General features: G+C 42.8%; 1 protein-coding gene across 8 annotated transcripts in view; it reads left to right on the top strand.

Annotated features, from left to right (window-relative positions):
* LOC138760509 (echinoderm microtubule-associated protein-like 4) overlaps positions 1 to 17,918 on the top strand; it is a 348,904-nt gene that overhangs the window by 189,933 nt on the left and 141,053 nt on the right. For all 8 annotated transcript variants that reach the window (XM_069931142.1, XM_069931139.1, XM_069931140.1 and 5 more), the window contains one exon: positions 4,617 to 4,746. In XM_069931142.1, coding sequence (XP_069787243.1) covers positions 4,617 to 4,746 — 130 coding nt within the window. The remainder of the gene's footprint in view (positions 1 to 4,616; positions 4,747 to 17,918) is intronic.

Raw genomic sequence — 17,918 nt, 5'->3', positions numbered from 1 at the left:
CACACACACTAGCTGAGAGAGCTCGTCTTTTCTCCCTCTCTCTCCAAATGACATCTGCCATAAAACCCATGTGACTCTCTCATTTGCAAAACCCCCACCTTCAACAGGAGTTCTTCTTGGTCAAGATGTTGTCTTCGATAAACAAAACCCAGGAGTGACCTTTCTGTGAGCACACTGTAAGTACTTTTTAACAGCCAGTTTGTCTCCTCCAAACATGTCGTTTCATGACATCATTTCAATTAGCACCTGCTTGTGAAATGAGCATAAAAGTCTCCAAAGATCCTGTGATGTAACTGAATATAAATTCTTCAGTCTTTTTCAAATAAGATTTGTTTTAAAATGTGTGCATGTATGTAACCCACTAATCTTACCAAATTCTCCCAATATTTATCCATTATAAGTTGTGGTATGAAGCAGTTATGGGCCACATTCATGAAGAAAAAACAGATCAGGGACACTCACGGACTACAATCTAAAGATGTATCCTTCCAATTTCTCACATATTCCTTACGTCTCTACGCATGTTCAACAAAATGGTATAGTACATCTGTCGTTTGAAGGGGGGAATTTTGTAAATTTTGCTTGTATATACTTGATCAATTGCGTGCTCCAGTATTGTTGGGTCTGGACTTGCTGTGTCACCTTAAAAGTGTGGCCTTGGAGTATTTTGGTCCCCTCCCTTCTGTAACGGTTTGGAATGGAGGGCCCCAAAAATCAGAACCCACATGCAGCCTCTCCACATTGAATATTGACCCTCCCGCACCCTTCCTGAATCTGTCCTCAGACTGCAAACCTATTGGTACCAACAGCTGGAGGTACAATACAGCAGACTAAGATTTTATAAAATCTGAGACAATGTCTGCTCGACAAAGGTATCATCGAACCTAACACCAGCCCATGGAGAGCGCAAGTAGTAGTGGTAAAAGTGGAAAACAAGTCCAGTCTAGTAATTGACTATAGCCAAACTATTAATTGGTACACACTCCTCTACGCATACCCCTTCCCTCAAATTTGGGACATGGTGAATGATATTGTGCAGTATTGGGTCCATTCGACTATCGACCTGAAAACTGCTTGTCACCAGCTGCCACTCCGTTCCGAGGAGGGTCCATTTAGGTATCAATAATGGGGTTTCTATCTTCCAGAGGCAGATGGACAGAATGGTGGATGAGTCAGGATTGAAGGCTACCTTCCCCTACCTCAATAATGCCACCATCTGTGGCCACACTATACCCTGAATCTCACTTATAACTCTGACAAGTGTGTGTTCAGGACTAAATGACTGGCTATCCTTGGCTATGTGGTGGAGAATGGCTTCATTGGCCCAGATCCCGATAGGATGCACCCCCTGTTGGAGCTGCCCATTCCCAGGACCACAAAAGCTTTGAGGAGATGCCTGGAGTTTTCTCATATTACACCAAGTGGATCCCTCAATACACTGATAAGGTTTGCCCTATCTTAAAAGCCACTAATTTCCCCCTTTTAGCTGAAGGTCAAATGGCTTTAAACTACCTCTGTAACCACATTGCGAAAGCCGCCATGCATGTAATTGACGAGAATGTACCTTTCCCAGTGGAAAGCGACACTTCGGACGTTGCCCTGGCCACTACCCTCAACCAGGCTGGCAGGCCGGTTGTGTTTTTTCAGACCTTACAAGGCCATGAGCTCCAGAACCTATCTGTGGAAAAGGAGGCTCAAGCCATTGTAGAAGCCGTGAGGCATTGGAGACACTAACTGGCTGGTAGGAAATTTACACTCTTCACTGACCAGCGCTCTCTCATTCATGTCTAATAATGTCAAGAGTGGCAAAATCAAAAATGACAAGATTGCTAGGTGGGGGATTGAGCCCTCCGCCTACAATTATGACCGCCTATCGTTCAGGAGCCCTTAATGACTCTCCAGATGCCTTGTCAAGACCTCTGCATGTACCGGCCAACTGTGGTCTCTGCATAATGAGCTCTGCCATCCAGGGGGTCACCCTCATGGCTTATTTTGTCACGGCGTGCAATCTTCCCTACTCCATGGAAAACATCAGGGAAATGACCAGGCCTTGCCAGGTCTACGCGGAGTGCAAGCCGCACTTCTACTGCCCCGCAAAGGTGCACCTGATCAAGTCATCCATGCCTTTTGAACGCCTATGTGGAGTATCTGGATGGCAGGGAGGACACCATTTCCATCAGGGACCTGGCACCCACTGGAAGTTAGTCCGTTGCCTCAAGTGCCCTGTGAGCCATGGAGCTCATTCTCGCCGTCTCTGGTCAGGGCCTCAGGGGATCCGGTTCAGGAGGAAAGTGCATCTTCCTTCATCTTTGAGCCGGAGACCCAGTCCGCCTCTCCTTCCTCACAAGGGGACCAGGAGGACCAAGCAGTCCAAGGCCCCTCTGGTGCTATGGCGCTACACCAGGATCTCCAGAACCCTGGACTGCTTAAACTTGGAAATTTGTAAATAACTACATATTTTTTTATAAACCATTTGTTCTGAACCCATGTTCTCTGTCTTCATTCACAGACCCTAAACTCTACAAGAAGGGGTGAATGCAGTGAACTTGGATTCACTAGTCGTGTGTTGCGCTGATGGCTGGCCCACCTCCCAGCTCCACCCCCATCTGGTCACATATAACCTTGGTTTCCAGCCTAAACCCAGAACCATTATGAAGACTACTGTGAAACCCTACCCATAGTTATAAGCTTATAAAAGTGTTTGTTCTCCCTGCAGTTGTGAGAGCTTTTACTCACACTACAAAACTGCACGCAACAAGCAGCAATAGATAATGAACCAAACAGTGTTTAATTTTAAACCACTAATTTTAAGAATAAGGTCTTAAATTATTGTCTTAACTCTTAAACTATCCTTAATACTAAATCTATCCCTAGCTATGCACAGGTGTCTAGTGTGTGTGTGAGATATTCCCAAACGAATACAGTCCAGGCCAAAATCTAGAAAGTTACTTCTGTAGCAGAATATAGATATGGTTTGGGGGGATAAATTGGGGCAGGGCTTGTTGGTCACATACAAACACTTTAAAACAGATCTTATTTAAAATACTGGAGCTCTGCTAATACTAGACATGTTGGGGCCTCAGAACCTTTCCAAAAGCTTTGGAGAGTGCCCAAGAGACTTCACTAATGAATTGTTGTTTACAATAAGGCAATAGATGAAAGAGCTTGTCAGAGCTGCATTCTGTCTGCAATGGAACTTGCTGTTCTCAGAGGGTCAGGTGGTTTTGCAAGTAGAGAGAGTAAAACAGGCTTTTCTCAGAGAGAGAGAGAGAGAGAGAGAGAGAGATCGGTTCTACAGTGTTACAGTCAGCAACAGCAGCTGGAATAGGACAAGCTGGCAAGCTTGTGGAAAACCCCATTTGGAAGATGGGTTGTGAGTGTTTGGTTCAGCCTGGTCAAAGCCCTTGTGGTTCATGCAAGAGGAGAGGACTGGCTGTCTAATGTTTCACTTAGAATAAAAGAAACAGAAAAAGGGACTCTGTGGTGACCTGAAAGAAAGAGGCTATCATCTGTTTTGTCATCTTAAAAAATTGTGAATGATTTGTTCAAGCTAAATACACAAATCTATTGTTACAGGTTATATTATATATTATATTATATATAAAAAGATAGATTGTGGGGAATTTAGTGTAGGTCACTTCACAAACAGAAACTTACACTTCACATTTCACAGCTCATTAAAAATGGAAGAACTTTCCTGAAGCACCCTGACTTTGCAGAGACAATGGAACTGGAAATTCTTTCCAAAGCAGATGCAAATGGAACAGTCTGGGCTCAAGTGTTGATAAAGATCTTTCAAGGATTGGGTTTGGAGCCTTGGGAGGGGTTTTGGTTTTTACAAGCAATGAGATTAAAAACAGACAGGTGATTTCTCTTTGAGAGAGAAAGAAGTCAGTTCTACAGTGGCTTTTGAGGCTACAACTTGGCAAGATGGCAGGCTTGTTGAAAACTCCATTTTGAAGACTGGTTGTGAGATCTGAGTTCAACCTGTTGAAAACACTTGTAGTCCTTACAAGAGGAAATGGCTGGCTAGGGTGTTACTCCTAAAATAAGGGAAACAAGAGGAACTCTGTGGTGACCTGGGAGAAGAGGTTATCATTTGGAAAAGCCATAATGGGGCAAGTTTCTTTGGCAAGACATCGAAGTGACTGATCAGAGGAAGTCAATTTGTGTGTGTGCAACGAGCAACAAATATCTCTCTGAAACCAACAAGAACCCTCCTGACCAGTAACCATTTACCTTTTAGCACCAGAGCCTGGTGAAAATTCATAAATGTTAAATTCTGTGCACAGTATAAGAATTGCTTCATACCGGTGAACTTGGAGAAGTGAGAAATGAATAATTGGACTATTAAAGTGAAGAACTTTCCTGAACATATATACATTACCTACATATGTGCTTAGAATTAGAAGGGGGTTAAGTTAATAGTAATAAGTTAAAGTTTGATCCTGTTTATATATTTTTTTAAATATTAAAAGCAACTTTTGTTTAAGTAACAATTTGCCTTGGTGCTGGGTTTTGGGTCCTCTAGGGTCATAACACTCTAAACAACAAATCCAACAGAAACTCTTGCACTTTTGCCTTGTAGATTGTAAAATGTTCTTGTTTTATTTCAGGGCAGCAAGTCTTGCGTGAAGCCTATTCCCTGTCATGTATAACCAATGGGAGCCCAATGACCAGGAAACCAATGCACAGTTCAGCTCTCTCTGTTGCCCGGAAGGAAACACTCTCTTCTGCGGTGAAAAGGTACAGATATTTTAATATTGAATTGAAAATTGCAAAAGTAAAGCAATTTGTTTAATGGATTAAAAATAGTAAAGCGATTTGAGGCATAAAATTGTCAAAACTCTATTACTTTTTATTCATCCATATTCTTTACACAAATAAACATACATTTTATTTTACCCTTGTGTTCAATAGTCATATGACTGCATATTTAATTTATGATATAATGAGTAATTACAAATGGTTCTTGAATTGAACGGTGAACAGTGTTTGTCTGGTTGGAATGAAAGAGCATTACCTTGGATTTTTGAAGTCAATAACCAAATGTACCATTGATGAATCAATTTGACACTCAAAAAGTGGATCACCTAACTTGATCTCTTCAGCACCCTTACTAAAATTAGTTCTATTGTTTCCCATTATTGCATAATGACAGAAAATATTGAAAGAAAAGGATAACATTACCTTGAACTCCAGAGTGTCAACTGAACATGAACGATATTATTCCAAATTAATTTTCTCAAATTTTGTCTTGCTTTGTTCAGAATTATTAGAGTAAGCATGTGCTAATTTGACTTTCTAGCTTTGATTATGGTAGAATTGGACAGATTTACATCACAGCAGACACCTTCATTTACCTCAGGAAACAATAATGACAAATCATTATTTTCCTTTCTTGATTGCTATTTTGTCATCTTGATTCTGCCATTTTGCATCCGTGATCCATGATCTCACTGTCGCACACTCTGCATATTGTTACATATGATGTTATGTTTCTCATTTTTGGATGGTTAGCTGTAACCTAACTGGTCAATACATCTTTTACCTTTGCATCTTCATAGATTTTCAATTTGTACAGCATTTCATAATCAATTATGTACTTCATAAATTAATCTTTTGCTTCCTATTTTTTAAGCTAAGTCATTTCATTGTGTAAGCATATTTCAGAAACATCCAGCTGTTGTGTTTTTTAAACAATAACAAATGCGATTTGAGCTATAAACATGTCCATCTTGTATAAGCAACTAATTCCATTCCTTATGTTCCATAAATTTCTTGAAATAAATCATGTCTGCAGGTGGGAAAAAATTTCAATGTTCAGATCTTATTTGGACTACTACTAAAGTAATTCATTGCCCACCGTACCCATCAAACTGATTTTTACATTCTTGGTAATCCAACCAAATATTTTAATGGTATTACCATGTATTATTTATAACAAAAGACTGAATGCAATATTAATATCATAAAAAGTAGACAAGGAATAGGGAGTTAGGACATGTGAAAGACAAAAAGTTGCAAGGCCAGAGGGAAATGAGAGAAGAGGGAATGAAACATATATTTTTACAGGTGCCTAACCCTTTATACAGAATTCCAAAAACCAGCAACCTCCAAAAACCAGCACTTTTTTTCGGTAGCTGACATCCGCTCATCAAGGATGGAGTTTGGCACCAAACAAGATCCGGCGCAACTGTAGCTCAACTCCCGTTGCCTTCTGCTACTTTGAGTGCCTCCAAATCGCCTATACTAACGCCTGCCCAGCGTTGTGGCACTTTCTGTTCGCCCAGCAGCGGTGGCTCAAATGCCGTTGTCGCTACCAATGATCCCCCACACAGTTGAAACTGTTGTACCTGTACCAGCGCAGGGGAACTGAGAAGGGGGCTGCTACAGCGGGTGGCGGGCGGAGAGAGAGAGATGGCAGTGCGACTTGGTCAGGCGAGTGGGGAGAGACGGCAGTGTGATTCGATCGGGAAGTGGGGGGAGAGAGATGGCAGCACAACTTCGTCGGACAAGGGGGGAGATGGCAGCACAGGTCGGTCGGGCAAGTGGGGAAGAGACGGCAGCGTGACTAGGTCTGGCAGGGGGAAGAGAGAGAGAAGGCAGCGCATCTCAGTCAGGCAAGGTAGAGTGAGACAGCAGCGCAACTCGTTCGGACGAGGGGGGTGAGATGGCAGCACGACTCGGACAGGCTTAAAGGGATAGAAATCAAAATAATTCTGAAATCTGAAAATTTCCAAACAATGGCAGGTGTCTCCTTGCAGCCAGCGGGACCCGACGGGCTGTGTAACAATAAATTAATTATCCAACAATCTATAAATCTTCCTCAAATGTTTACGGAGACTGTCTAAAAAGACCACTTGGATAGTGAGTTACAAAGATTTCTAGCTTAGGAAATTAGTTCTCGTCTCCTTCCTGATTGGCTGCCATCTTATTTTGAAACTAATCCTTGGCTCTAAAGCAGTGAGTTCTCCCGGACATGCTTAGAAAAAAGAATTAGGGTGTATGGGATTGTTTTTCATGATCTCTCTATCTGGTTGGATGGCCAGTTCTCATCCACCATATTAATGTGAAGGTCCTTATGAACAAAGGAAAAATGATCTATGCTGGGGGTCAGCAAGATATCTCACCATTCTCATAAATTTGGCAAATATTTAGCAGCACATAAACTTGGGATTAAAATTTGTGCTTCAATGAAATTGTATATTTTTCTGGAATGATTTCAATTGGCCATAATATCCAATGACTGCTACTCCAAATGCAAACAAATTATGAAATTTGCAGGCTTTGGTGAAAATTGAGTTCAAGTTTTAAGGTTTTTATTATTGTCATCTAATAATACATAAAAATGTAACATACTCTCAACTTTTGTCTGCCATAAGGTGAACAAAATCACCCTGAGCATTGCCCAGCACCCCAAGCAACTCTGAGAACAAAAGGAACAGAGGCACTGAATGTTTGTGGATGCTCCTCCTATACTCCCACATCTCTGCAACTGCACCAACTCCTGATTAAACCATTGGCTCTTCAGGAATGCTTTCTTGTCCTCAGCACTCTCTCGAATCTCTTCAGCAGCTGCTGAGCTTGCTGGTCCACTGCCATGGTCATCTTCATTGTAGAGTTCTATCCCATGCTTTGCCTTCTCAATGGGGTGTTCTTCCTGTTTCTGGAGCCCCCTCAGAGCTTGGTCCCCTTGTGGTATGTTGCCCAGCACAGGCAGCATACTGTTGGGCTGGATTTTTTAAAATAAAATATGTTGGGTCCTTTACAGGCAGTAGAAAGCTTGTGCAGAGTCTCTCTGCTCCCCACTCAATCAGGCCCACACCAGCAGCAGTGCTGCTATTACAGCAGGTCCAGCAGTGCCACCCAAGTTCATGAAATGCACGCCCATCATCCATGGGTAATGCAATACCAAGCGAGAGTAAAACTCGCATTCATTTTCTTGAGTTTACATATTCTCTGTTTATTTGGAATTTCTATGCAAAAGGTTTCAAATTAGTTGAAATTTGCAGTTACAAATTTGCAGTAGGTTGAGGAGGAATATTTTACAACCCCTCTTTGAGCAGTAAAATAGCATTATTAAGATTAAGTAAAGCAAGTTGAGGCCAAGCTCTTGCACATCTCCCATTTGAAGTCATTTTTAATTAGCTCTACATGAGACCAGGATTGTTTGAAGAAGTGTGATTTAAATTTAAAAGAGTCTGGTCATGGCCAGAATTAAGCAAAGATCTGGACCCCCTGTGATTCGCTTATTCACAATCGCTCGACAGCAGATGCAATATCACTGGCTCCCAACTCATCTCTGGACCACCTCAAAGACACCAATTTATGCATATGGCTGCTCTTCATCGATTACAACTTGGCCATCAATTCCATTATTCTCTCAGTGTTGCTCAAGAAGCTAACCTAAGGATGCGGGCTTAGCCCACTACTCTAATCATTGTATGCCAATGCTATCTACAAGTTAGCTGATGACATCAGTTTTTGGCAGAATCACAGATTACCATTTCAACCCATGGATGCTGATGACCTACTGAGTCCCTCCAGCAATTAGAACATAGAATATTGCATTGCAGTACAGGCCCTTCGTCCCTTAATCTTGTGCCAACCTATATAAACCTACTCAATAATCAAAAACTTCCCTACCTCTCACCCATAACCCTGTGTTTCTGTAAAAATAAGTCTCTCATAATCTCATAGATCTCTATTAAGCATGTTCACCAATCTGGGCAACATCCTGATAAATCTCCTCTGCATCCTCTCCAAAGCTTCTACATCCTTCCTATAATGAGATAACCAAAACTGAACATAATATTGAGATGCAACATTACCTTGCATCAACTCAATCCCTAGACTAATGAAGGCCAGTATACTACAACCCTTTTCAACTGCACTATGGGAGCAGTAGGCCATTCAGCCCATTTATTCACAATTCCGTTCCATCATGACCATCTCTATTCTCCCACAATGACTTACCCTACACAGCAAATTTCATAGGTTCAGCAATCTCTGACTGAAGAAATTCCTCTGCATCTGTTTTAAATGGGCACCCTTCAATCCTGAAGTTGCGCTCTCTGGTCCTCAACTCCCCTACTATGGGAAACATCAAGTCTGTCCAGGCCTTTCAACATTCAAATTGCTTTTGTTAGGTACCTCCACATTCTTTTAAACTCCAAGGAACACAGTGAAGGAGTTGTTAAATGTTCATCGTATGCTAATCCCTTCATTTCAAAAATGGTTTTGAGAATTTTTTGTTAAACCCTCTCTAATGCCAGAACATCCTTTTTTTTAAAATAAGGAGCCCAAAACTGTCCTAACACTAACCCTAATGTGTATTCCAGATGAAGCCTCACCAGTGCCTTATTAAGCCTCTACATCATATCTCTGCTCTTGTGTCCTATTCATCTAGATCAGTGGGTTTCAATCTTTCTTTTCACTCACATATCAACTTAAGTACAAGCCATAGGTGTTCTGTGATTAGTAAGGGATACTTAAGTTGGTATGTGAGTTGGGAGGAAAAGGTTGAGAACCACTACTCTAGAACCAATTGTTACTGAAATATTTTGCTTAAGAAAAGTTGTCATTGGTCCATTTCCGTTGGAGTTATGAAACCGTGCATATAACAAGTCAATAAGGTACAATTAAAACAGTGATTTTCAAATGTTTTCTTTCCACTCACATACCACGTTAAGCAATCCATTACTAATCACAGAGCACCTATGGCATAGGGATTACTTAAGGTAGTATGTGAGTAGAAAGAAAAAGTTTGAAAACCACTGCTGTAGAGGTAAATGGTAAAATTGCATTTGCGTTCTTCACCACCACCTCATCCTGGAGATTAACCTTTACGGTATCCTGCAAAAGGACTCCCAAGTCCCTTGGCACCTCTGAATTCTTAATTTTCTCCCTATCCAAATAATAGTTGTCCTTTTATTCCTTCTACTAAAGTACATGACTGTACAATTTTCAACGAAGTATTGCAATTGCCATTTCATTGCTCATTCTTCTAATCTAAGTCTCTCTGTAGCTTCTCTGCTGTTCCAACTTTCTTTGTATCATCTGCAAACTGAGCCACAGGACCATTTATTCCACAATAGAAATCATTAATATAGAACTTACAAAGAAGTGGCCCCAACACTGACTCCTGTGGAACACTACTGGTAACCATTAGCTAATTAGAGGATGATCCCTTTATTCCTACTCTATTTCCTGCCAGTCAATCAATGTTCTGTCCATGCTAGTATATTTCCTGTGATTCCATGGCCTCTCATCTTGTTAAGCAGCCTTGTTTTCATCACCTTGTTGAAGGCCTTTTGAAAATCAAAATATACAACATCTACTACATCTCCTTTATCTACCCTGCTTGTGGTTTCCTCAAAAATATTGCAGAGGTTCGTCAGGCAAGATTTTCCCAAAGAAAACGTGCTGATTTTGGTCTATTTTGTCATGCACCTCCAGGTACTCTGTAACCTCATCCTTGATAATGGACTCCAACAACTTCCCAGCCACCAATATAAAGCTAACAGGTCTTTAATTTCCTTTCTGATGCCTCCCTCTCTTTTTAAATAGTGGAGTGACCTTGGGAATTTTCCAGTCCTCTGCAAGAATCTATCAATTCTTGGAAGATCCTTTATCACAAACGGCAATGAGGAAGCATACAGGAGGGAGATAGATCAAATTGTTTGACAACCTTGTGCTCAACATTAGCAAAACCTAGGAGATGATTGTGGACTTCAAAAGGATGTCAAGGGAACATGACCCAATCCTCATCGAGTGCTCAGTAGTGGAGAGGGTCAAGAACTTCAAATGTCTGGGTGTCAAAATCTCCAAGAATTTGTCTGGAGCCTCTATCTTGATGCATTTGTAAAGGCTCGCCAGCAGGGAGATGTCTGAGGAGATTCGGTAGATCACCAAAAATTCTTGAAAACTTCTACAGGTGTACCGTGGAGAGCATACTGGCTGGCTGCATCACTCCCTGGTATGGAGGCACCAATTCTCAGGACAAGAATAAACTCCAGAGGGTTGTTAACTCGACCTGCGACATCACAGACTTCACTCCATCAAGGTCATCTAAATGAGGCGGTGTCTTTATATAAAAAAAAGCAGCCTCCATCCTCAAAGAACCCCACCACCCAGGCCATGCCCTCTTCACTCTGATACCATCAGAGTAAAGGGGACAGGAGCCTAAAGACAATCACTCAACAGCACAAGGACAGCTTCTTCCCCACTGGCATCAGATTCCTAAATAATCAATGAACCAAAGGCACTGCCTTACTTTTCGTGCACTGCTATTTTCTTTTTTTTTTTAATTTATAGAAATGTTGTAAGATGGTTACAATATGTATGTTTGCACTACGCTGCAAACCCACCAAATTTCATGACTTGTTCATGACAATAAATTCTGATTCTGATGTCTCCACAATCTCTATAGCTACTTATTTCAAAATCCGACTGGTTTGAGAGATTTATCTACACTTAGACTATCAGGCTTCCCAAGCATTTTCTATCTGTGATCGTGACTGCACTCACCTCTTTTCCCCGAAAATCTTGAAAGTCGGGTGTACAGTTAATGTCTTCCACAGTGAGAACTGATTCAAAATACTCATTCAGTTCCTCTACCATCTCCTTGTCTCCCATTACAATTTTGCCAGTGTCATTTTCTATCGATTCATTATGTGCTCTTACCATTTTGTTTTACTCTTCATGTACTTAAAAATAACTTTTTGCATCCTTTTTGATATCATTTTCTAGCTTCCTTTTAAAGCTCATCTTTTACTTCTTAGTTGCCTTCTGTACACATTTAAAAGCTTCCCAATCCTCCAACTTCCCTCCAAATCTTTGCTTCATTGTAGTCCCTTTCATATGCTTTTACTTTGGCTTTGAAGTCTCTCGTTAGCCACAGTTGTCATTTTTCCATTCAAATATTTCTTTTTTTGGCATATACCTGTCCTGCACCTTCCTTATTTCTCACAGAAACTCCAGCCATTTGTGCTCTGCCTTTCCAATCAACCTTATCCAGTTTCTATCTTATGCCTCGGTAGTTCTCTTTATTCCTCTGGCACATCTGATTTTATTTTCTCCCTCTCAAACTGTTGGGTGATTTCTGTTATATTATGATCAGAAGGGTTCTCTTAGCTTCAGTTTATTTTACAATATCAAATCCAGAATTACCATTGCCCTGGTTGGTTCAGCTACCTGAAGGCATTCAATACATTCCTTCTCTCAGGATCCAGCACCAATCTGGTTTTCCTAATCAAACTACGTATTAAATTCCCCCATGACTATTGTAACATTTCCTTATTTGCATGCCTTCTCCATCACCCTCTGTAGTTGGCAAGCAATATCCTGGCTACTGTTTGTAGGCCTATATATAAACTCCTAACTGGATCTTTTGATACTTATTGTCTCTTAATTTTGCCTACAGGGAGTCTACATCTTCTGATCCAATATCTCCTCTCCAAAGATTTAATTCCATTTTTTAACCACCAGAACCACCCCACCCCATCTGCCTACTTTCCTCCTGATACACTGTATCCATGGATATTTAATTCCGAGCTGTGTTCTTCCTTCAGCCATGATTCTGTGATGGTCACAATATCGTGCCTGCCAACTTCCAGCTGCGCTACTAGATCATCAACCTTATTTCTTATGCTGCAAGCATTTAAATATAAGAACTTCAGTGCTGTATTCATCACCCTTTTTTATTTTGATTCCAAAGAACACTAGTTTAAATCCTTTAATCTTGTTCTTGCAATGTTACCTGAATGAAGCCTACCCTTCAGCACAATCTCACTACACAGTGCATTTTCTGCCCTATTCACTGCACTCTTGTTCTGATTCGCATCCCCCTACCAAATTCTTTTAAAACCTCCCCAACAGCGTGAGCAAACCAACCAGCTAGGATATTGGTCAACTCTTCTGATCAGGTGCAGGTCATCCTTTTTTGTACAGGTCATACCTTCCCCAAATCCTAGCCCAATGATCCACAAATCTGAATCCCTGCCCTCTGTACCATACATTTATCTGTCATAACTTCCTGTTCCTGCCTTCACTGGTGTGTGGCACAGACCGCAATCCAGAGATTACCACTCTTGAGGTCCTGCTTTTTAGCTTCCTTCCCAACTTCTTATATTTCCTCCTCAACCCTTTTTGTAATGATGACATTGGTATCGAGACATCTGGCTGCTTGCCCTCACATTTCTGAATACCATGGACTCAATTTGAGACATCCCTGACCTTGGTTCCTGAGAGGCAACAATCTAGGACTCGATCTTGTTCACAGAACATTCTGTCCTTTCCCCTAACTCTTGAATCCCCAATCACTCTGGGATGTGACTGACTCCTTATTGCTTCTGTCTATCACCCACTTTGCCTCTCAAATGATCCAGAATTCATCCAGCTCCATTTCCCCAACAATGACTGTAAGCAGCTGCAGCTGGATGCACTTCATGCAGGTGTGGTCATCATGGACAAAACTGCTGTCCCAGTTTTCTCAAATGCTGCATTTGGAACGTACCACTGCCCTAGTTGCCATCTCACTACCAATCTTGGGTTATCACGAATAGATCTTGCCTAACTTTGCCTATAGCACGTCCTCAGCCTCTGCTCGCCGAAGTCTATCTCACTACTTCTACGCTGTGTCACTCACACACTGGCCACTTCAACAATGGCTGCTCTGTTTGTGCCTACTTCTATTTGTTGTAGCTGATGAATAACTATTTAATTGATCTGCTAAAGTTTGGAGCCCTGTGAAAGCGTGATTTTTAAATTCGATTAGTTCACTTTATTACCCCATCAACCTGTGCGGAAACCTTGAGAGATCCATGGAATTTGATATCTGTTCTTCTACATTTAAGAATTCTGCCATTAGCTATGGACTTCACCTTCCTGTTTGACCTTCCAAACCACATCACTTCACACTTACCTTGTGTAATGCGACTGAATTCACACAGGGACAAGTGAGGAATACAAACATGCTTTTCCTAGCCTACAATCAATGGCCAGTAGGCACAATAGTTCTCAGGTGAATCTGAGGTAAGGTGGGAAAACCAGGGTAGGTGAGGGTGGAGCCGGGGAGCAGCCAGCCATCTGAACAATACATAGACAGTGAATTCCAGTTCACTGCATACACCCCTTCCTTCAGAATTGAGCCTGTGCATGAAAAACAGAGACCATACATTCAAAAAACTAATATTTTACATATATTCACGTTGAATTTGTCAGGGGGTCTGGTAATTCTTGTTGAGCGCCACAGTACTGGAGGACTTTTGGGGTTCCTGAACCTCCTGGGCCCCCTGTGGTACAGGGTCAGTGGGTCTCAAGGGCTCCAGCTCAGGTCGTGGAGTGAATTGGTCCATTTCCCGAGCAGTTTCCTCCAGGACCCTGTAATGGAAGATTTAAACCGTGTTTTTTACTTTTGCAGCCTTTGCTTCTGGAAGGCTGAGAACCTGCTTGTTTTTTTAGAATCAGCAGACATAAGCTAAATTCCACCGAGGGGCCAGAGATGCTGTTATCTGGCGAAAGGACATCTGTGTACCAAGAACATTTAATCTTCCTGCTTGTTTTGGTCACAGACCGTCAGAGGCCTAGCCTTGATGCAAAATAAACCATTGTATTCAAAGTGATAAGCTGAAAATTACATTATTCGATAGAAGCCTAGCATGTTAGCTTGCTCACTTATCTTTCTTGCTGTGCTGGGAATAGGTGCTTGGGTAAGCAGTTTTTGGGTAATATAAGCCATGGTCCCACTGCTAAAGTTTGAGACTCTCCGAGAGGTGGCAACATCTCTCAGCCAGAAGAAGAATTTCTAGAGTCCAGTCAACGTCCTGGTTGAGGGAGGTGGAGAAGCTGCTACCGGCACCCCGACAACCTACTACAAGTGTGCGGTCGTTGCCTCGCTTCGGCAGTTGGGACCAGTCCAGGCGTTGATAAGTATAATTGGGAAGGGCTAGCATATTGTACTTTGAAATCAGCTTTTGAATTTGTAATAAACATTTGTATAAACTGAACTGCTCTTGGTGTGTGTGTGTGTGTGTGTGTGTGCGTGTGTTTGTGTGTGTATATTTTCTTTCGGTAGCTCAAACACTGTGACCAATCTAAAACAAACAAAATGAGAGGTACAAGTTTACCCAGGACAGACCCTGAGTGGGGTACTCGGCGGGTGCCAGGTCTCTGATCGAGATGGTATCTTTTCTGCAGTCGGTATGCCGTGTAGGCATACGTTGGGTTGGCATGTAGCTGGTGCACCCTCTCGATCAGGGGGTCTGTCTTGCTCCTCCTCAACTGCTTTCTCATCAGGACTGGCCCTAGTGCCATCAGCCAAGCTGGGAGAATAGTTCCAGATGTTAATTTCCTCTGGATGTAATCATAAGCTCATGAGGAGTTGCGTTGGTCACCCTGAAGAGAAGAGAAGCGACCTTGTGGAGTGGAGCGCCGTGAGTATGATTTGCCAGTGTGAGTCTGGAAGGCCTTTGGACCGGAGATCCAATTTCATGGCCTTCCATAGAGTCGTGTTCTCTATTTCAATGTCCATTCCCCCGGGGATTGTAGCTAGTCATCCTGCTTGAGGCAATGCCCCTTATGAGCAGGTACTGGCGTAGCTCTTCGCTCATAAATGATGAGCTCCAATCGCTATGGATATAGCTGGGATACCCAAACTGTGGTGCTGGTCATGTCTGGGCAGGGGATGGCGAATGGAAAATGTGAATACTCGTCGATGACGTTGAGAAAGTACACGCTTCTGTTTGTGGAAGGGAGGGGACCCTTGAAATTGACACTTTTGAGTCATTTGAAGGGGCAGAATTATCAGGTGCGCTTTGTCGGGCTGGTAGAAGTGCAACTTGCACTCCGTGCAGACCCAGCAGGACCTGGTCATTTCCCTGATGTCCTCAATGGAGTAGGGGAAGTTGCATGCCTTGATGAAATGAGCCATGCAAATGATGCCTGGGTGGCAAAGCTCATCATGCAGTGATGGCAATTGGCTGGTGTGTGCAGAGGCACAGTTTCCTCTTGACAGGGCCTCTAGAGGTTCATTGAGAGTACCTGGCCTGTATGCTATCCTTAATTATAGTTGGAGAGTTTGATCCTCCACCTAGCGATCTTATCATTCTTTATTTTGCCCCTTTTTGCATTATTAAACATAAATGCCACTGATCGTTTGTCGGTGAGCAGTGTAAATTTTCTGCCAGACTGGTAAGACCTTCAGTGTCTGTTGGCCTCTACAATGGCTTGAGCCTCTTTCTCCACGGATGGGTTCCAGAGCTCATGGTCTTGTAGAGTGCGGGAGAAAAAAGGCAACCGGCCTGACTTCCTGGTTAAGGGTAGCGACCAGAGTTCGATCAGAGGCATTGCTTTCCACCTGGAAGGGTATGTTCTCATCTACCGCATTCATGGTGGCCTTTTCGATGTAGCTCCGAACATAGTCGAAAGTCGCCTGGGCTTCAGCAAACAATGGGAAAGAGGTGAACTTTAAGAGGGGATGGACCTTACCCACGTAGTGAGGGACCCACTGGGCATAGTAGGAGAAGAATCCAGGCACCTCCTTAGGTCCTCGGGATCAGGAGGTCTAACAGGGGGCACCTTCGATCATGGTCAGGGCCAATGACACCATTCTCCACCATATAGCCCAGGATTGCCAGACGTTTCGTCCGGAATAGGCACTTACTGGAGTTATATGTGAGGTTCAGGGCCTTGGCCTTGTGGAGAAACCTCTGGAGGTTGGCGTCATGGTCTTTCAGAGAGTGTCCAAAAATGGTGACGTTGTTGAGATAAGGGAAGATGGCCTTCAACCCATACTCATTGGCCATTTTGTCCATCTGTCTTTGGAAGACTAAGACCCCATTGGTGATACCAAAAGGGGCCCTCCATAGCTGTTAGAGCCGTCCTTCTGCCTCAGATGGTGTGTAGGGGCAGTCCTCGGAATGGATTGGTAACTGATGGTATGCAGCTTTCAGGTTGATGGTTGAATAGACCCGGTACTGCACAATTTTGTTTATCATGTCTGAAATTTGAGAGAGGGGGTATGCGTCCAGGGGTGTGAAATGATTAATTGTATGGTTGTGGTCATTAACTTGCCTGGACTCTTCTTCCCTTGTCAAGACTACCACCTGGGCTATCTATAGGCTGTTGTTAGGTTCAATGATGTTTTCTTTGAGCAGCCATTGTGTTTTGGCTCTGATAAATTCCCGATTTCCTCACACTGTATCACCTGTTCACCTGCTCTTTGAAGCTATTGGTTTGCAATTGGGAGTCAGGTTCGGAAACAGGGGGTGTGGGTGGTTGGGGAGGGGAAGAATTAATATTTAGGGTGAAGAGACCACATGTGGTGTCCAGCTTTTGGCACCTTCCATTCTGCAGTGATTGGAGGGAGTGGGCCAGAGTACTCCATGGTCACGCTTTTAAGGTGACACAGGAAGTCCAGGCCCAACAACACAGGAGCACATAAATCCTTCAGTTCATACAAAACTATCCCCCTTTTACAGTTAGATGTACTATACAATACCCCTGGATGGTCGCTGAGTACTAGTGCAAAGCTAGGAAAATATGATTGTCCATCGGGTAGACTCTTAAGTTGTACAACAGAGCTGTTGCAGAGTTTATAAAGCTCTCCGTGGAGTCAGTGTCTACTAAGCAATCTGTCAAATGTCCATTTACCCTCATCTCCATCGTTGAATTATTCAATTGGTGAGGTATTGACTGATGCCAGTGCTCTGGAAACCCCCGTCACTCCCCACGCTGATGTCGACTCTCTCCTCTTGGCCCACGGGCAGACAAGATGGCGTCGACATCGAGGCGCTGCAAGATGGCCACTGTGGCTTCCTATGATGCTTCACTTCTGGTGCAGGACCCACCATGAGGCACAGCAAGACTCTGGCAGCGAACAGCATGGAAAAACAGAGGATAGTCCTTCGGGACTC

This window comes from Narcine bancroftii, chromosome 4, assembly GCF_036971445.1.
Source record: "Narcine bancroftii isolate sNarBan1 chromosome 4, sNarBan1.hap1, whole genome shotgun sequence".
In the NCBI taxonomy this organism is placed as follows: Eukaryota; Metazoa; Chordata; class Chondrichthyes; order Torpediniformes; family Narcinidae; genus Narcine; species Narcine bancroftii.
The sequence above is the reverse complement of the archived record's forward strand: the minus strand, read 5'-3'. Positions and strand labels throughout refer to the sequence as shown.